This window comes from Mirounga leonina, unplaced genomic scaffold (assembly GCF_011800145.1).
Source record: "Mirounga leonina isolate KUSES-001 unplaced genomic scaffold, KU_Mleo_1.0 Mir_83, whole genome shotgun sequence".
Taxonomy (NCBI): Eukaryota; Metazoa; Chordata; class Mammalia; order Carnivora; family Phocidae; genus Mirounga; species Mirounga leonina.
The window spans coordinates 3048256-3061089 of record NW_023270826.1 but is presented as its reverse complement, the minus strand read 5'-3'; the positions used below and the strand labels follow the sequence as shown (position 1 = coordinate 3061089).

The 12834-nt window shown below is 38.9% G+C and overlaps 1 protein-coding gene and 1 non-coding gene across 2 annotated transcripts in view; both read left to right on the top strand.

Moving 5' to 3' along the window:
• LOC118002845 (A-kinase anchor protein 6-like) overlaps positions 1 to 12834 on the top strand; it is a 286400-nt gene that overhangs the window by 166924 nt on the left and 106642 nt on the right. Inside the window, exon 8 of the mRNA XM_034993450.1 lies at positions 2356 to 2476. Coding sequence (XP_034849341.1) covers positions 2356 to 2476 — 121 coding nt within the window. The remainder of the gene's footprint in view (positions 1 to 2355; positions 2477 to 12834) is intronic.
• Positions 12321 to 12427, top strand: LOC118002853. The gene has a single exon (XR_004677190.1). It is a non-coding gene; the product is annotated as a U6 spliceosomal RNA (small nuclear RNA).

Here is a 12834-nt window from a genome sequence, read left to right as displayed (position 1 = left end):
ACATCCCCACTCCAGGTTATGGTGAAGTCTCTTCCCAGACTTCCTAGCAGGAAATGGAGCTGATATCCTGGTGCTTTTGACTTTCCTTTCAACCTGTCTCATGTACCTCCTCTCCGGGTCTTAGTCCAAGAGGAGGAAGGATCCACATCTTAGCATGAGCTCCTCTTGCCTTTATTTCTTCCTTATTTAAATCCACTGATATGGCAAGGGTGAGCTTTTCCCTTTACTTCTCCTTTGCTGTTTCTACTATTCCCCAGAATCATACTTCCCTAATTTGGGGGGTGACGTTCCCCTTTCCCCTGTCTTTTTTTTTTTTTTTTAAGATTTTACTTATTTATTTGACAGAGAGATAGGGAGAGCCAGAGAGTACAAGCAGCAGGAGTGGCAGAGGGAGAGGGAGAAGCAGGCTCCCCGTGGAACAGGGAGCCTGATTCGGGACTCCATCCCAGGACTCTGGGATCATGACCTGAGCCAAAGGCAGACGCTTAACGGACTGAACCACCCAGGTGCCCCGCGCCTTCCCCTGTCTTTGTGGCTAAAATGTGGGAGGGTGCAAGGAGAGAGAAATGATGACCATATTTCAGGTAGTATTTCTAAACGATTGTCCTTGTCATGTGAGCAAATGCTTGTTAGTCATTCCTTATTAGTCGCTCACAGAGTTAATAAAGAAAGCTTGGTGGTTTGTCTGTCTCTGTTATGGTGGTTTTTGTTTTTTAGTATTTTGAAATGGGATACTATTTCAGATTTCTCGTGTATGCTGGAATACTTTGCTATTGAAAGCGAGGCCTGTGACCAGCGGCATTGCCCATTGCCAAGAATGCAGAATCTCAGGCCCCACCCTAGAATTACTGAATCAGGGCCTGCATTTCAACAAAATCCTCATCTCTGTCATGTGCACATTAAATCTGAGAAACCCTGCTTTAGGCCACCATAGCCTTGCTGAAGCTTTTGGTCCCATCACTGGTGCCCAGCATCAGCATTCAGTTAAATGTCAGTTCTATGCGTCAGCCAATGACGATCCTTGCCCCTGGATCCTTATGGTGTTAATCAATAATCTTTATAATTATGGTAAGGTAATTAAAATAAAACAGACAGTCCTAGATCTAGTCTCCTCTATCACCAGACACACCTTAAGTTTTCTTTGACAGATCGATTAAGATTAAATTGTAAATTATGACAAGTGGATGTTCATTTTCGTAGAAAGTAGCCATTGAATGTATAGGGACAGGAACAAGGTAGTAATAAGATACTCACTTGATAAATCCAGATTCGTTCTTGAGCCTGCTGCTTCATTGGCACTGATAGGGTTTTGCTCAGTTACAGTTTGACAAGGATGTGGGTTCCTTTTAGGGAGATGATTTTTTAGGGGGGAAGGACAAAGTCATAGTTTTTCATCCTGCACTTTCATTTTCTGATCACAGTGTTTAAGAAGAATCTGGGCTTTACTTATTCACCAGGCTTTCAATAGAGAATCACATTAATCCTTTTAAGCTCCTTATTCTAATGATTTATTTTGTTGAAAACCATAGTGATCCTCCTTTGAATTTTAATGATTGCTGGCTATTCAAAGATTCATTGTTTTGACTTCCTGTCCTTACCTTTGTTTCCTACACGTCTGTGGGGAACACCTGTCTAATACTGGATCTGCCCCCGGTTCTCCCCGGCTTACCAGAGTCACTCAAGCCTATCTCTGAGTGTTAAGCTGAAATGCTGGCTACTCATCCATGACAATAAATGTAGGATATATGTTTGCAGAGATAGGCAGATAGACAGCAGAGGGACAAATAAATGATTGAGTCATTTCCCAGTGAAAATGATATTTCAGATCTGATAATAAATTGTGATCATTGTAGAGAAATTAGTTGAATTAGTATTCTTAATCATAAATGTATTTCGGATGCGACATCTGTGAAAATCTAGTGGACAAGAAAGAGGTTTGAATTTTGAGGGGGCTATTCTGACCCCAAATTCTGGACCCGTGTACCTTTCACAAGGCACTGACCCTCCATTTCTCAGTCTGTTAAATATGGCGGTGCTCTCCGTCAAGGAGAGTAGTAGTCATTTGGTTCAAGTGCTGTAAATCCTCAGAAAGGGTTAGTGAATGGAAATAGTCACGATATGTCTCAGGTATGAGCACTGGAATAACATGTTGTGTTTTCAAAATCTAAGAAATGCTATGTCACAGGCTTGAGTTTCTATTTTGCCCACCGTGGAGCCACACAGAGAATTTTTGCCTTCTCTTTTTACAGGTATCACCTAGGAACATCATGGGTTTTCAAGAATATATTATTCTAATATGAGATTTTAACAACTACACTGTATTTATGCATAATACATTTTGTGCCTTATCTTCAGGCTTCTGGACTTTGATTCCGAATATCAGGAGCTCTGGGATTGGCTGATTGACATGGAGTCCCTCGTGATGGACAGCCACGACCTGATGATGTCAGAGGAGCAGCTGCAGCATCTTTACAAGGTTAGAGCTACCCTTCCTGCCTTTACCTTGCTGTGGAAGATCTGATTAGCCTGACAAGTCTCTCTCTCTCTCAGGATATCTTTGCGTTCATTGTATGTATCATGGTGTCTATTAGAATTCCCTTCCCTGTCCCCAAACTCATTTCCATCCCTTGTGTGCTGACAGGCTGCACCGACATCATAATTGCAAGAAAGTTCCCTTTATCACATTCTATTTGGTGTAATTCTATAGAAGGACAAAGATTTATCTCCAAGATGAATAGCAATAAATGAAACCGCATTAATAAATAGACTGAAACAAAATGAAGGATAAATGGACTGGTAACATTTAACAAAATGTGTTTTCATTGGAGCACTCGGTGGATTCTGTCCACCTCTCCGATCTTTCCAGAGAAAAAAGAAATTTGCCTTCAGTTTGGCTTGCTACTTCCAGAGTACGGGGCTTGTTCAGTTTCATGTTTATTAGTGATACACAGAACAGACGTTGTCATATCAAGTCAGTACATTTGCATGTGATTTAAGAAAACTGGCTTGGAACTTATATATTGATTGCAGGCAGTCCATCTAATAACTATCTATATTGTTTTCCCATGTCTGCTAATTCACCCTTAGCCTAATATGTTTTACCAATTCTACTTAAATAGTCTTAGAAGTTCTTACAAAACAGCTATGTGATTTTGACTGAAAAAATGGTTGCAAGATGCGCAGTGTCTGAAAAAGCTGTTGGGGAGGGTAGAGGGACTTTCCACTGAAATATCAGATTGCAGTAAATCTTCCTCATTTAGGCAATTTTTATTGGAGTAATTCTGACAGTTGTCATCCTTGAATTGCTTTGAGCATATGGCATATTTCAAAGAGCAGATTGTGAATCATAAAAAATAAAATTAATAACTAACCACAGAATCAGCAACAGTATAATGACAAGAAACAACTACCCTCTAGCTTTTAAGAATTTCTTATGGAGTAAGAAGTACATTCAAGGTCAAATAAAAGTTGTCTTCTTTCTTCCTCATTTTTTTATCGTTTTAAGTTACCTTTCCTAAATATGTTATTTTAACTTTTACCTTCTCTAAAGAGAGATCTTTATTTATACTTTTTAAGGGTCTGGTTGACTTTAATTAGTGTCCCCTGAGAATCGTCTTGGTTAAGAGAAGATATAAGCTCCCCAGGGAGTCAGCAAATGGTGATATTTTATTCCCTAAAGAATTCTGTCTAACATTAAGCAAGTTTATTGACTATTAGCTATTTCCTGTATGGACAGCTGTCCACATTAACAACAGAACTATGCAGTATATCTTCTGGCATAACATGTCTGGAATAACAGTCTTCATCTAATGTAAACAAAGCGAGATGATTTCACATTTCATATCAGGATCGAGAATTACGTATGAAAAATGCTCATTAATCTTTAGTAACTTATTGATATAAAAATACTAGTTTCATTCCTAATAAGTATTAAAAATCGAACAAAACAGAAAAAAAATAATACAAAAGTTAACTAACCATAAGCCATTATCTCAGATTTTATTGCACTCATGATGCCAAATAACATTTCTTTTCTTCTTAATGCATTTTGCATTTTGCACATAAACCACTATTTTTTTTTCAGTAACAGTGCTATTCTTTGTCAAAATCACATCCATATAATTTACATCACAATTAATAGGAAGTCAGTCTTCTTTTTCTTGTGGTTTCCTTATAAGTGCTCTGCCTAAGAATTCCCATTCTGGCATATTGAAGGCCATTATTCCACCCACTTAGTACTCCTGGATTATAATATTTTCCCAAACATTTTCCATACTGGGGTTCTTCATTTGTGACTCACGTTCTGTCATCATCTTTCTGCTCTGAGGTGCTCAACCCAGCTAAGTTAATGAGACTGGCCCTAACTTTGCATTTGGCTTATAAGCAAAATTGGAGATTGAGCTACACACCAAGGGCAAAAGCTACAGGTCTGTAGACTCTTTCTTTACACAAGCCCCCACAGTATTTCAGAGGTTTAGTAACCTCCAAAGCAATCCTGAGGATATTGACTGAGGACTCATTTAGAACTTGGGGTGGCTCCCAAATTAGAAAAATTGATGGAGGAAGATTAATTTCAGGTCTTTGTCTAGAATCCTCAGGGATTCTCAGGTTAGGTCAACATTTTCCATGTCTCATTCCTCTGTTCTAATGTGCCTTTTCAGGAATCAACTGAACTGATGACCTGGGGCAGGGGCGTTTGGAGCCTACTGATTACAGAAACCCCTGAGTAATAGCACTTCTCAGTTGGTCCCCACGTCTTCCTCGGCTTTCCATACCATTTGAGACTTTAATCTTTAAACTTGTTGTCCCTGAAAGATACCAGTGCTCTGTCAGCATTTATCATCAAGGGCACCACTGACATTTGGGACAAAACCATTTTTTGTTGGCCAGTGGGACTCCCCCTTCCCCTGCGGGGCATTTACTACTCACATTCCCTAGTCATCGAGACCATTCAACAGGATGCCCAACCCATTTCATGGCATTCCCAGTCCAGCTCAACCTATGTACATCATCTTCCTTTCATAAAATACTTCTATAACACTAAGAAAAATGCCTTGCTCTTGGATTTTATATGTTGTTAAGCAAAACACCTTACATAGCTGATACTGAATTAACAGTCATTGAGTTCAAAAATTAAGGATGAGTGCTCGCTTTGGCAACACATATACTAAAAAATTAGGGGTGAGAATGAAGTTTGTGATCGCTGGTATTATCATAAAGAATGAAGGTGAAACCTTTCAGAGAGACCTTCAGCTGAGTGATGGTAAAATCCCAGGGGCTGTAGACCAGAACGGAAGCACAATTCCTGTTACCGTAGAATTCAAAACCTTTTCTCTCCTCTCCTTGGGGGACTCTCTGTATTTCATCACTCACCTCCTTTCCTGGAATAGATAGTCATGTCCAGATCCTGACTCATGACGTGCATTACACATACTTAGGTTGATCCCCAAAGTCCACATTTGGAAATGTTGGTTTAGAGAAAGTATAATAAGATGCTAGTCAATGAGAGTGAAGATTTTTTTAGCCTTTTCAACATCAGGCACTACTTGCCTGACTTTACCTATTTATTTTATATTCTAGTCTCTGCTAGAAAATCATCTGGCCTTAACTCCTAGCTATGCAACTACAGATAAATACCTTAGACTATTCACTCAGCAGACCTCCTGAGTTGAGCACCTATTGTGATATGTTGGTTACCCCAAACCAGCAAAATACCACAGGGACTTCTTAAAGGAAAAGAATTAGATTTAACAGGCAAAGAATACATTGACACCACCTGACATAATTTAGAACCTTAACATTGCGATGGGCTACAAAGTAGATTTTCTGTGTAAACCATTTCTTGTTATTTTCTGATCATTAGGAATTTAAGACCATTTTCTTTCTAATTAATTTTCAACAGCAGGGTCTTAAGAGCACCCTGATTCATAGTTAAAAATGACCACTTCCTTAAACATATTTTCTCCTTGTTTTGAGACAGGGAGCCATCCTGCCAGTGTCTTTCCTTCTCCCGTCTTTGTCTGGCCCACTTGCCCAACGTCTGAGCGGGGACTTTCTGTAGCTCTTTTCTAATACACACTGGCAGTATTGTCAGCCTAGAAAACACAAATGTAGTTCTTTCTTGTTTTTTCTTCCTCAATCTGAGAATCACCTCCAAGGAGAATCTGCTCCCACTCTCTCACTTTCTTTTTCTTCATGCCTCCTACCTTCCTAAGTAGGACAATTTAATTTGTCAAAAGTAACCACCGTGATTTTGAAAGTTCAGCTCCTATTTGGACTGGCGTTACGAAGCCAGAATTCATAATCACAGGGAGCTGTCACTCCGCTGGTCTGCATGTGCATTAACTATTAATGGAGAAATATTTAAAACCCACTTGCAAAGGAAAAGCTCCATTTTTTTTCAGTTCTACAGATCAAAGGTGGCATTATTCTTGGGCTCAGGGAAGCTCAAGATACCTCCTCCCCCGTCCTATGAATTTCATAGACTGAGTGACCTAGAAGCACCCCCAGGATCGGGGAGACTGTTGCTCAGGCTGCTGCCGTTCCTGTCCTGCCCTGGGCGCCAGACACAGCTGACTGCGGGCTGCTGGGAAGCTGTGCCCAGTCAGGGGCTCCTTCCCTTGCTGCAGAGCCCTTGCCCTTCCCGTGCCCATTCTCTGCCACCTACACAGCACAGATGACAGAGCCCCTAGTGATCCTGGATTGGTGTGGGGTTCCAGAGTCCAAGGGTTAATTTCAAGGGCCAAATTCAAAAGTTGCGGTCTGGTGATTACTGTTATACTTGAACAGGAGCTGTTTTCAGGGAGTATGAAGCTCACGAAAACACCACATTTATAGATCTGTTCCTTGAGAGGATAGCTTAGCTGCTCCTCATCAATAAAATATTAGCTTATCTGATTTCTAAGGGGTTAAAATAACATGGCTGAAAAATTATATAACATTAGTACCCATTTTAACTAAGACCCTTAATTTACACAGAAGGTTTTATATTTCATTGTGAGGGTTAGTTCCTCTCATATAGTTCTGCTTTTATGGGAAAAATGCAAGTGTCCTCTATCTTTCTCTGTTGGTATAAGTATTAAACAAATATGTCCGGTGTGCGAATGGAAAAGGACCGTTCATTTTTGCATAACACAATGCTCACTAAACAGACTAACTCGATTTTTTTACTCTGCTCTGGATTTGAAGTGACTTATAAGAATTCACAGGAAACATTTAAAAATATTTTTAATACATGAATACAAATCAGAATTGGGGAAAATATGCATAGACTAGTTTCTTTCAGTGAGAAGAGTTAATATGTAGGCATATAGACTGTATGGACCTATGCACTTACTAAAGATGCTAAAATTACACCTTGGGTTTCCTGGTAGTAAAAGCAAAGAAGGAAATGTGCTCAGTTGCAAAATTTACATTTCCCATGAGAAAAAAAATTACACTTCCTTTGAAGAAATTAAGTTTATTTTGATACTTAGATATGAAAACACTTTCTGTTAGTTTTTTTTTTTTAATGTAAGGAATTAGAATGGCATGGTAGAGAAATGTCTAACCACAATATTTCTTTTTTTTTTAGTTTTTTTATTATGTTATGTTAATCACCATACATCATTAGTTTGTGATGTAGTGTTCCATGATTCATTGTTTGCATATAACACCCAGTGCTCCATTCAGTATGTGCCCTCTTTAATACCCATCACCAGGCTAACCCATCCTCCCACCCCTCTCCCCTCTAGAACCCTCAGTTTGTTTCTCAGAGTCCATAGTCTCTCATGGTTCATCTCCCCCTCCGATTTCCCCCCCTTCATTTTTCCCTTCCTGCTATCTTCTTCTTCTTTTTTTTTTTTAAACATATAATGTATTATTTGTTTCAGAGGTACAGGTCTGTGATTGTATCATATGATCTCACTGATATGAGGAATCCTTAATCTCAGGAAACAGACTGAGGGTTGCTGGAGTGGTGGGGGGTGGGAGGGATATGGTGGCTGGTGATGGACATTGGGGAGGGTATGTGCTATGGTGAGCGCTGTGAATTGTGTAAGACTGTTGAATCACAGACCTGTACCTCTGAAACAAATAACCACAATATTTCTTACAAGTAAGTTTCTAAACATAATACTTTTAACAAGTGAATTAATTATTTCCCTCTAACTCTGTTGCCAGGTAATGTTTACAGACTTTGAGCACAGCTCTCACCCACCCAGAGGTGGTTCCTTTCAATGACAGTTTGGCCAGGTGGGATTAATAAGAGAAGACATCAATATTATGTATTTGAAAAGAAGAGGATATTAGGAAAGTGAGGGAGAAATATAAGCCTTGAAGAGAAAGAAAAACAGTTGAAATTAGTTAATATACAGCTAACCAAACAAAAATGAGTAACCTAAAAGAATTAAAAACAAAAAGAGTAAATTAAAATCATGGGTAGATGAATGAATAGATAAGAAAATGCTAAAAAAACAAATACAAACAAATCAAAAGAGAACTAAACACTGAAAGAATTGTTTTAGAAAAAAAAACAGGTAAGAGAAAGGGATACATTTTAAAGGAGAAAATGTCACTTTTAGAGAATTTGGGTATGTATTAAAAAATAAGCATTATGACTTTTTAAAAGAAACGAGTATGGAATAGGATTAGAAATTCTGGGGAATAAGAAACGTAGTGTAAAAGAAGAAAAATGGAGCATAGTTGTTATTTTATAACTATTGATGCCAAAATGATGTTGTCATGGCTATGAACCGATCACAGAAAACAGATTAATCCCACTATCCCTATATTTTATAAATTCACAAATTTCAACCCTCTACAATAGTTCTCTTTCATTTTGTTCTGGACCAGATTGATCTAAATAATTACAGATGTGGCCTGATACCTTTATGACTAAACGTAAGCTCCTAAAAATGTAATACTAGGCTGGTTCATAATCCAGGTTGTAGTAGCTGGGCTTAAAATAGAAGAAAATCCATTACCTTTTTTAAAATTTTTTTTAAGAAAATTTACATGTTGGTGTACAGAATAGAAGTATGTGTCAAAAAATTAAATTCTGGGGGCGCCAGGGTGGCTCGGTCAGTTAAGCATCTAACTTTTGATTTCAGCTCAGGCCATGATCTCAGGGTCCTGGGATCGAGCCCCATGTCTGGCTCCACCCTCAGTGGAGAGTCTGCTTGAGGATTTCTCTCCCTCTCCCTCCACTCCTCCCCGCCCCCCTGTGTTCTCTCTGTTTGTCTGTCTCTCTTAAATAAATAAATCTTTTTAAAAAATTAAATTCTGTTAATTAGGCCTTAGGTTGGAATTTCAGTACCAAAATGAAGCAAATTACTAGTTATTGAAGCAGTCAAGGTAAAAATGTACCAGATATATCAGGCATAAGAACCTAATGATAATTTTTTACCTCTTTCTCAGTAGATTAATTGTAGAGCTTAATTGTATGTTAGATTAAAACTCCATTAAGATAAGAAGAATATGCTTAAAATCATTATAATATTTCAAATAACATTATCTAATCCTTTTAAAAGTGATCAGAATAGGAAAATCTAGGCTGCCTCCACTGCTCTGTAGAAATGAATTTGTTGTTCCGTTTTTATTAAAGCTACAAAGTCCTAGATTAACTGTCATCTTAATGTGAGCTTTGATGAATCCATGTTTGCTTATGAAGACAACTGCATATATTTTTCCTTTCTTTCTTGAGAGAGGACAAAACTCACCCTGAAAATGCTTAGAAGAAAAAGTAGATGGATGTGGTTTCTGAACAGTATAGGGAGTGCCGCTTTTGCTGGAGCTTATAATGCCTATTTGAATCTCTTTTTTAAGAAGGAAAAAAAAAAGAGAGGGAGAAGGATGTTAAGAGAATAGTAAGCCAAGAAATAGTTGGCTCTGTGTGCAGAGGGGCAAGGAAGGGAAGGCCCTCCAGCAGTTTTTGTCTCTGGCGGGTGAGCTACTGTCCGGAAGGTGCGTTGGCTCTCTGGGCCGCCTCTGCGGTATTGTGCGGCTCCCTCTCTCCCTGGCCTGGCCTGCTCTGGCCGAGAGTGGATCAAACAAGCCGTGGGGAAAGTTCCCCTCATTTGCATCACTTCTAGACAGCCCTGTCGTACTCTTTGCTGACAGGAAATCACTGTCTTTGTCACCTTTTCTCAGGGCCCTCCTTTTGGCAGAGATGGGCCATGTGACCACGCTTAATCACAACAACAGGGCTGGCTCAGGACTCAATGACATGTTTTCCTCAGCACTTCAATAAGTGGGGTAGAGGAGTCAGGAGGAAATGACTACATTAATTTTAAAGTGAAAAGATAATTAACACTTGAAGGACTAATGCTACAACCTATGGAATTATTATTCAAATTGAAGTTAATTTATCAAAAACTCGTGAAAACTATCTCCCCTATTGCAACTGTTTTAAAAGAAATAAACCTTGAATAGTAAGAGTTGGGCGTGTTGGAGGGAGAGTGGGGAGAAGGCGGGGGGAGAGGGGCTTTGGATGGAGAGGGAGAGCGAAAAGGGGGGAGAGAAAGAGGAAAATCATAGCAGGCATACGCTGTGTTTGAAAAAGCAACTTAAATGGGCTAACGCTTCAACATTTGGGACTGAGGGCTGGAGCATGTAAAACGCTTACGTAGATGATATGAATAGGACAGTGGCAAACAAAAGCAGCAGTGTGCTCCTGGAAAACGGTGCTTAAAGGAGTTTCCTTGGCAACAGAAATGCAGTTCCAAAAGTAGACAGAACTTTGCTCAGAAAACATACTATTAATAACAACCTTCCGGAACAACTTGGAACAATCTGACGACTTGGCAATAATAATGCCAAGTGTTCTGCAAATTAATCTAACACATAACAGTTACGTTTCCCTTGCCCGTCATTCTGCTGGACCCCACCAAGAACTCCTTGCTTTTCGGTGGCACAAATGTGAAAAATATTTCTAAATGTTGTCACGGAAAAAGAAAACCCAAAGAAATGCTAGTGGCCAGCAGTGGCCAGGGATTGTGTTCAGCCTTTTGGAACCCACAAGGGAATTTAATGAGATGAGTTTATTCCAATTAAAGCCACTGCGTTTAGTATCTCCTCCCAGCAAAGATATTTCCATGAACAAAACTTGTCCAAGGGTTAACAGCCCGAGAGTTGCTGCGACGTGAAGCACATCTTGAGGCCACTGGTTATATAAATGTAACACTTCACTAAATACGTGCTGGGTGTTATTTTTAAAAGCATCATCATTTCTTGTCAGCCCAGCGAATAAACTAATCTTGGATCTACTTGGCCAATGGGAATCATTTGAATTCTCCTGAAGGCAATACGTTTGCCAGCCAAGAAAGGTATAGTGTTCCCCTCCTCTGACCTTTCTTGAATCCTTGGATCTAAAGGTTAAAAGTAATCAATATCTCATTGCGCGGCTTGGTTTCAGGGTAACAAGTAATAACCATCATGTTAAAATCCAAATGATTACAGATAGCACTTAAATGAGTTGACCTGTTTGGGAGCTTGTATTAATTGCAATCAGGATAATCATTTGAGTTTGCTAATAAAATTTCGGATTAAATTGCAAAAATTTCAGCCTTTAACTTTTGAAAAACGACTTTTAGTTAATTAGATGTGAATGTGCAGTGTTTCCCTCCTGTGTTAAGCTGAGAGATTTGGCTTTCACCCCACATATTTAGAGATTTCTTTCTGGTTTTTATAACATAAATTGGAGGAACACTTAAACGACTTATAAGAAAGGGTGTTTGTTAGGTTCACTACCACCTTTGGCTCCAGATCTGCTCCATACTATGTGGTTATGTTTTAGGTCAGTGAGTCCATGGAAATGTCCCTCACCTACTTTTTAGCATTGCCTATTTTTAAATTACTTATCTTTAGTGGTTATATTCATATTTGGGCTAATGTGCTTTGTAGCTAGAAAAAAAAACATAGGATGTGTGATTACACTTTACATGGTATGAACTAGGAGTTATTTTGTTGGAAAAAAAAGGACTACCAAAGTTTAAAGATGAAAACCAAGTATTATCATTGACAAAAGGGTCTTGATATAAAAGGGATAAATGTTAGGTTTAATGTTCCATGTAATTACATCAGGAGGGTACTGGTGGTCATAACTGTAACTGCCTGTATCGGGAAGGCATTGGTTATCCTAACTACATCATAATTATGACACTAAATCACATGACTTACAGCATAAGTTATATCATAACATAACCCACTGTGTAAGATATACTATTGAATCCACGTATTTTGTCCTTATGATTATTCTAGTTTTTACAATTTATTCCTAAAACAGGAAGGTGGGGCTAGAAGAGTACCTAGATAGTATTTTGTTTATTTCCAAAAAATCCCTGGTGCTCTTGTTGGCAGCACATATACTAAAATTGGAATGACAGAGAGAAAATTAGCATGGCCCCTGCGCAAGGATGACATGCAAATTCATGAAGCGTTCCATATTTAAAAAAAAGAAGCCCTGGTACCTGTTCAGAATAGTCCAGAAAACCCTGGGTGGGAAAAGCTTAACCATAGTACTTTCTCAGATAAACCCATTAACCCCCTTTTTTCTTGTCCTTGTCTCACTACCATGTCTAACTTTAGAAAGAGGTAGATTTGTGGTTGTCCAAGGGACATCATTTTTGGAGTATTAGGAATTCCCCAACCCAACTGTTTCCATCACTAAATGTCCATACTGCCTTAAATCCCATCCTTAAGATTCATTTCGTTGAGATAAAAAGAATGCACTCTACTGGATGCAGATATTCTCAGGGGGTAGGAGAATAATACTGAATTAAATGCCAATTTTAACATTTTGTTTAAATGGAAGGGCACTAGGAAGGGAAGATGGAATTGGTAGAGAGAAGAAATCTA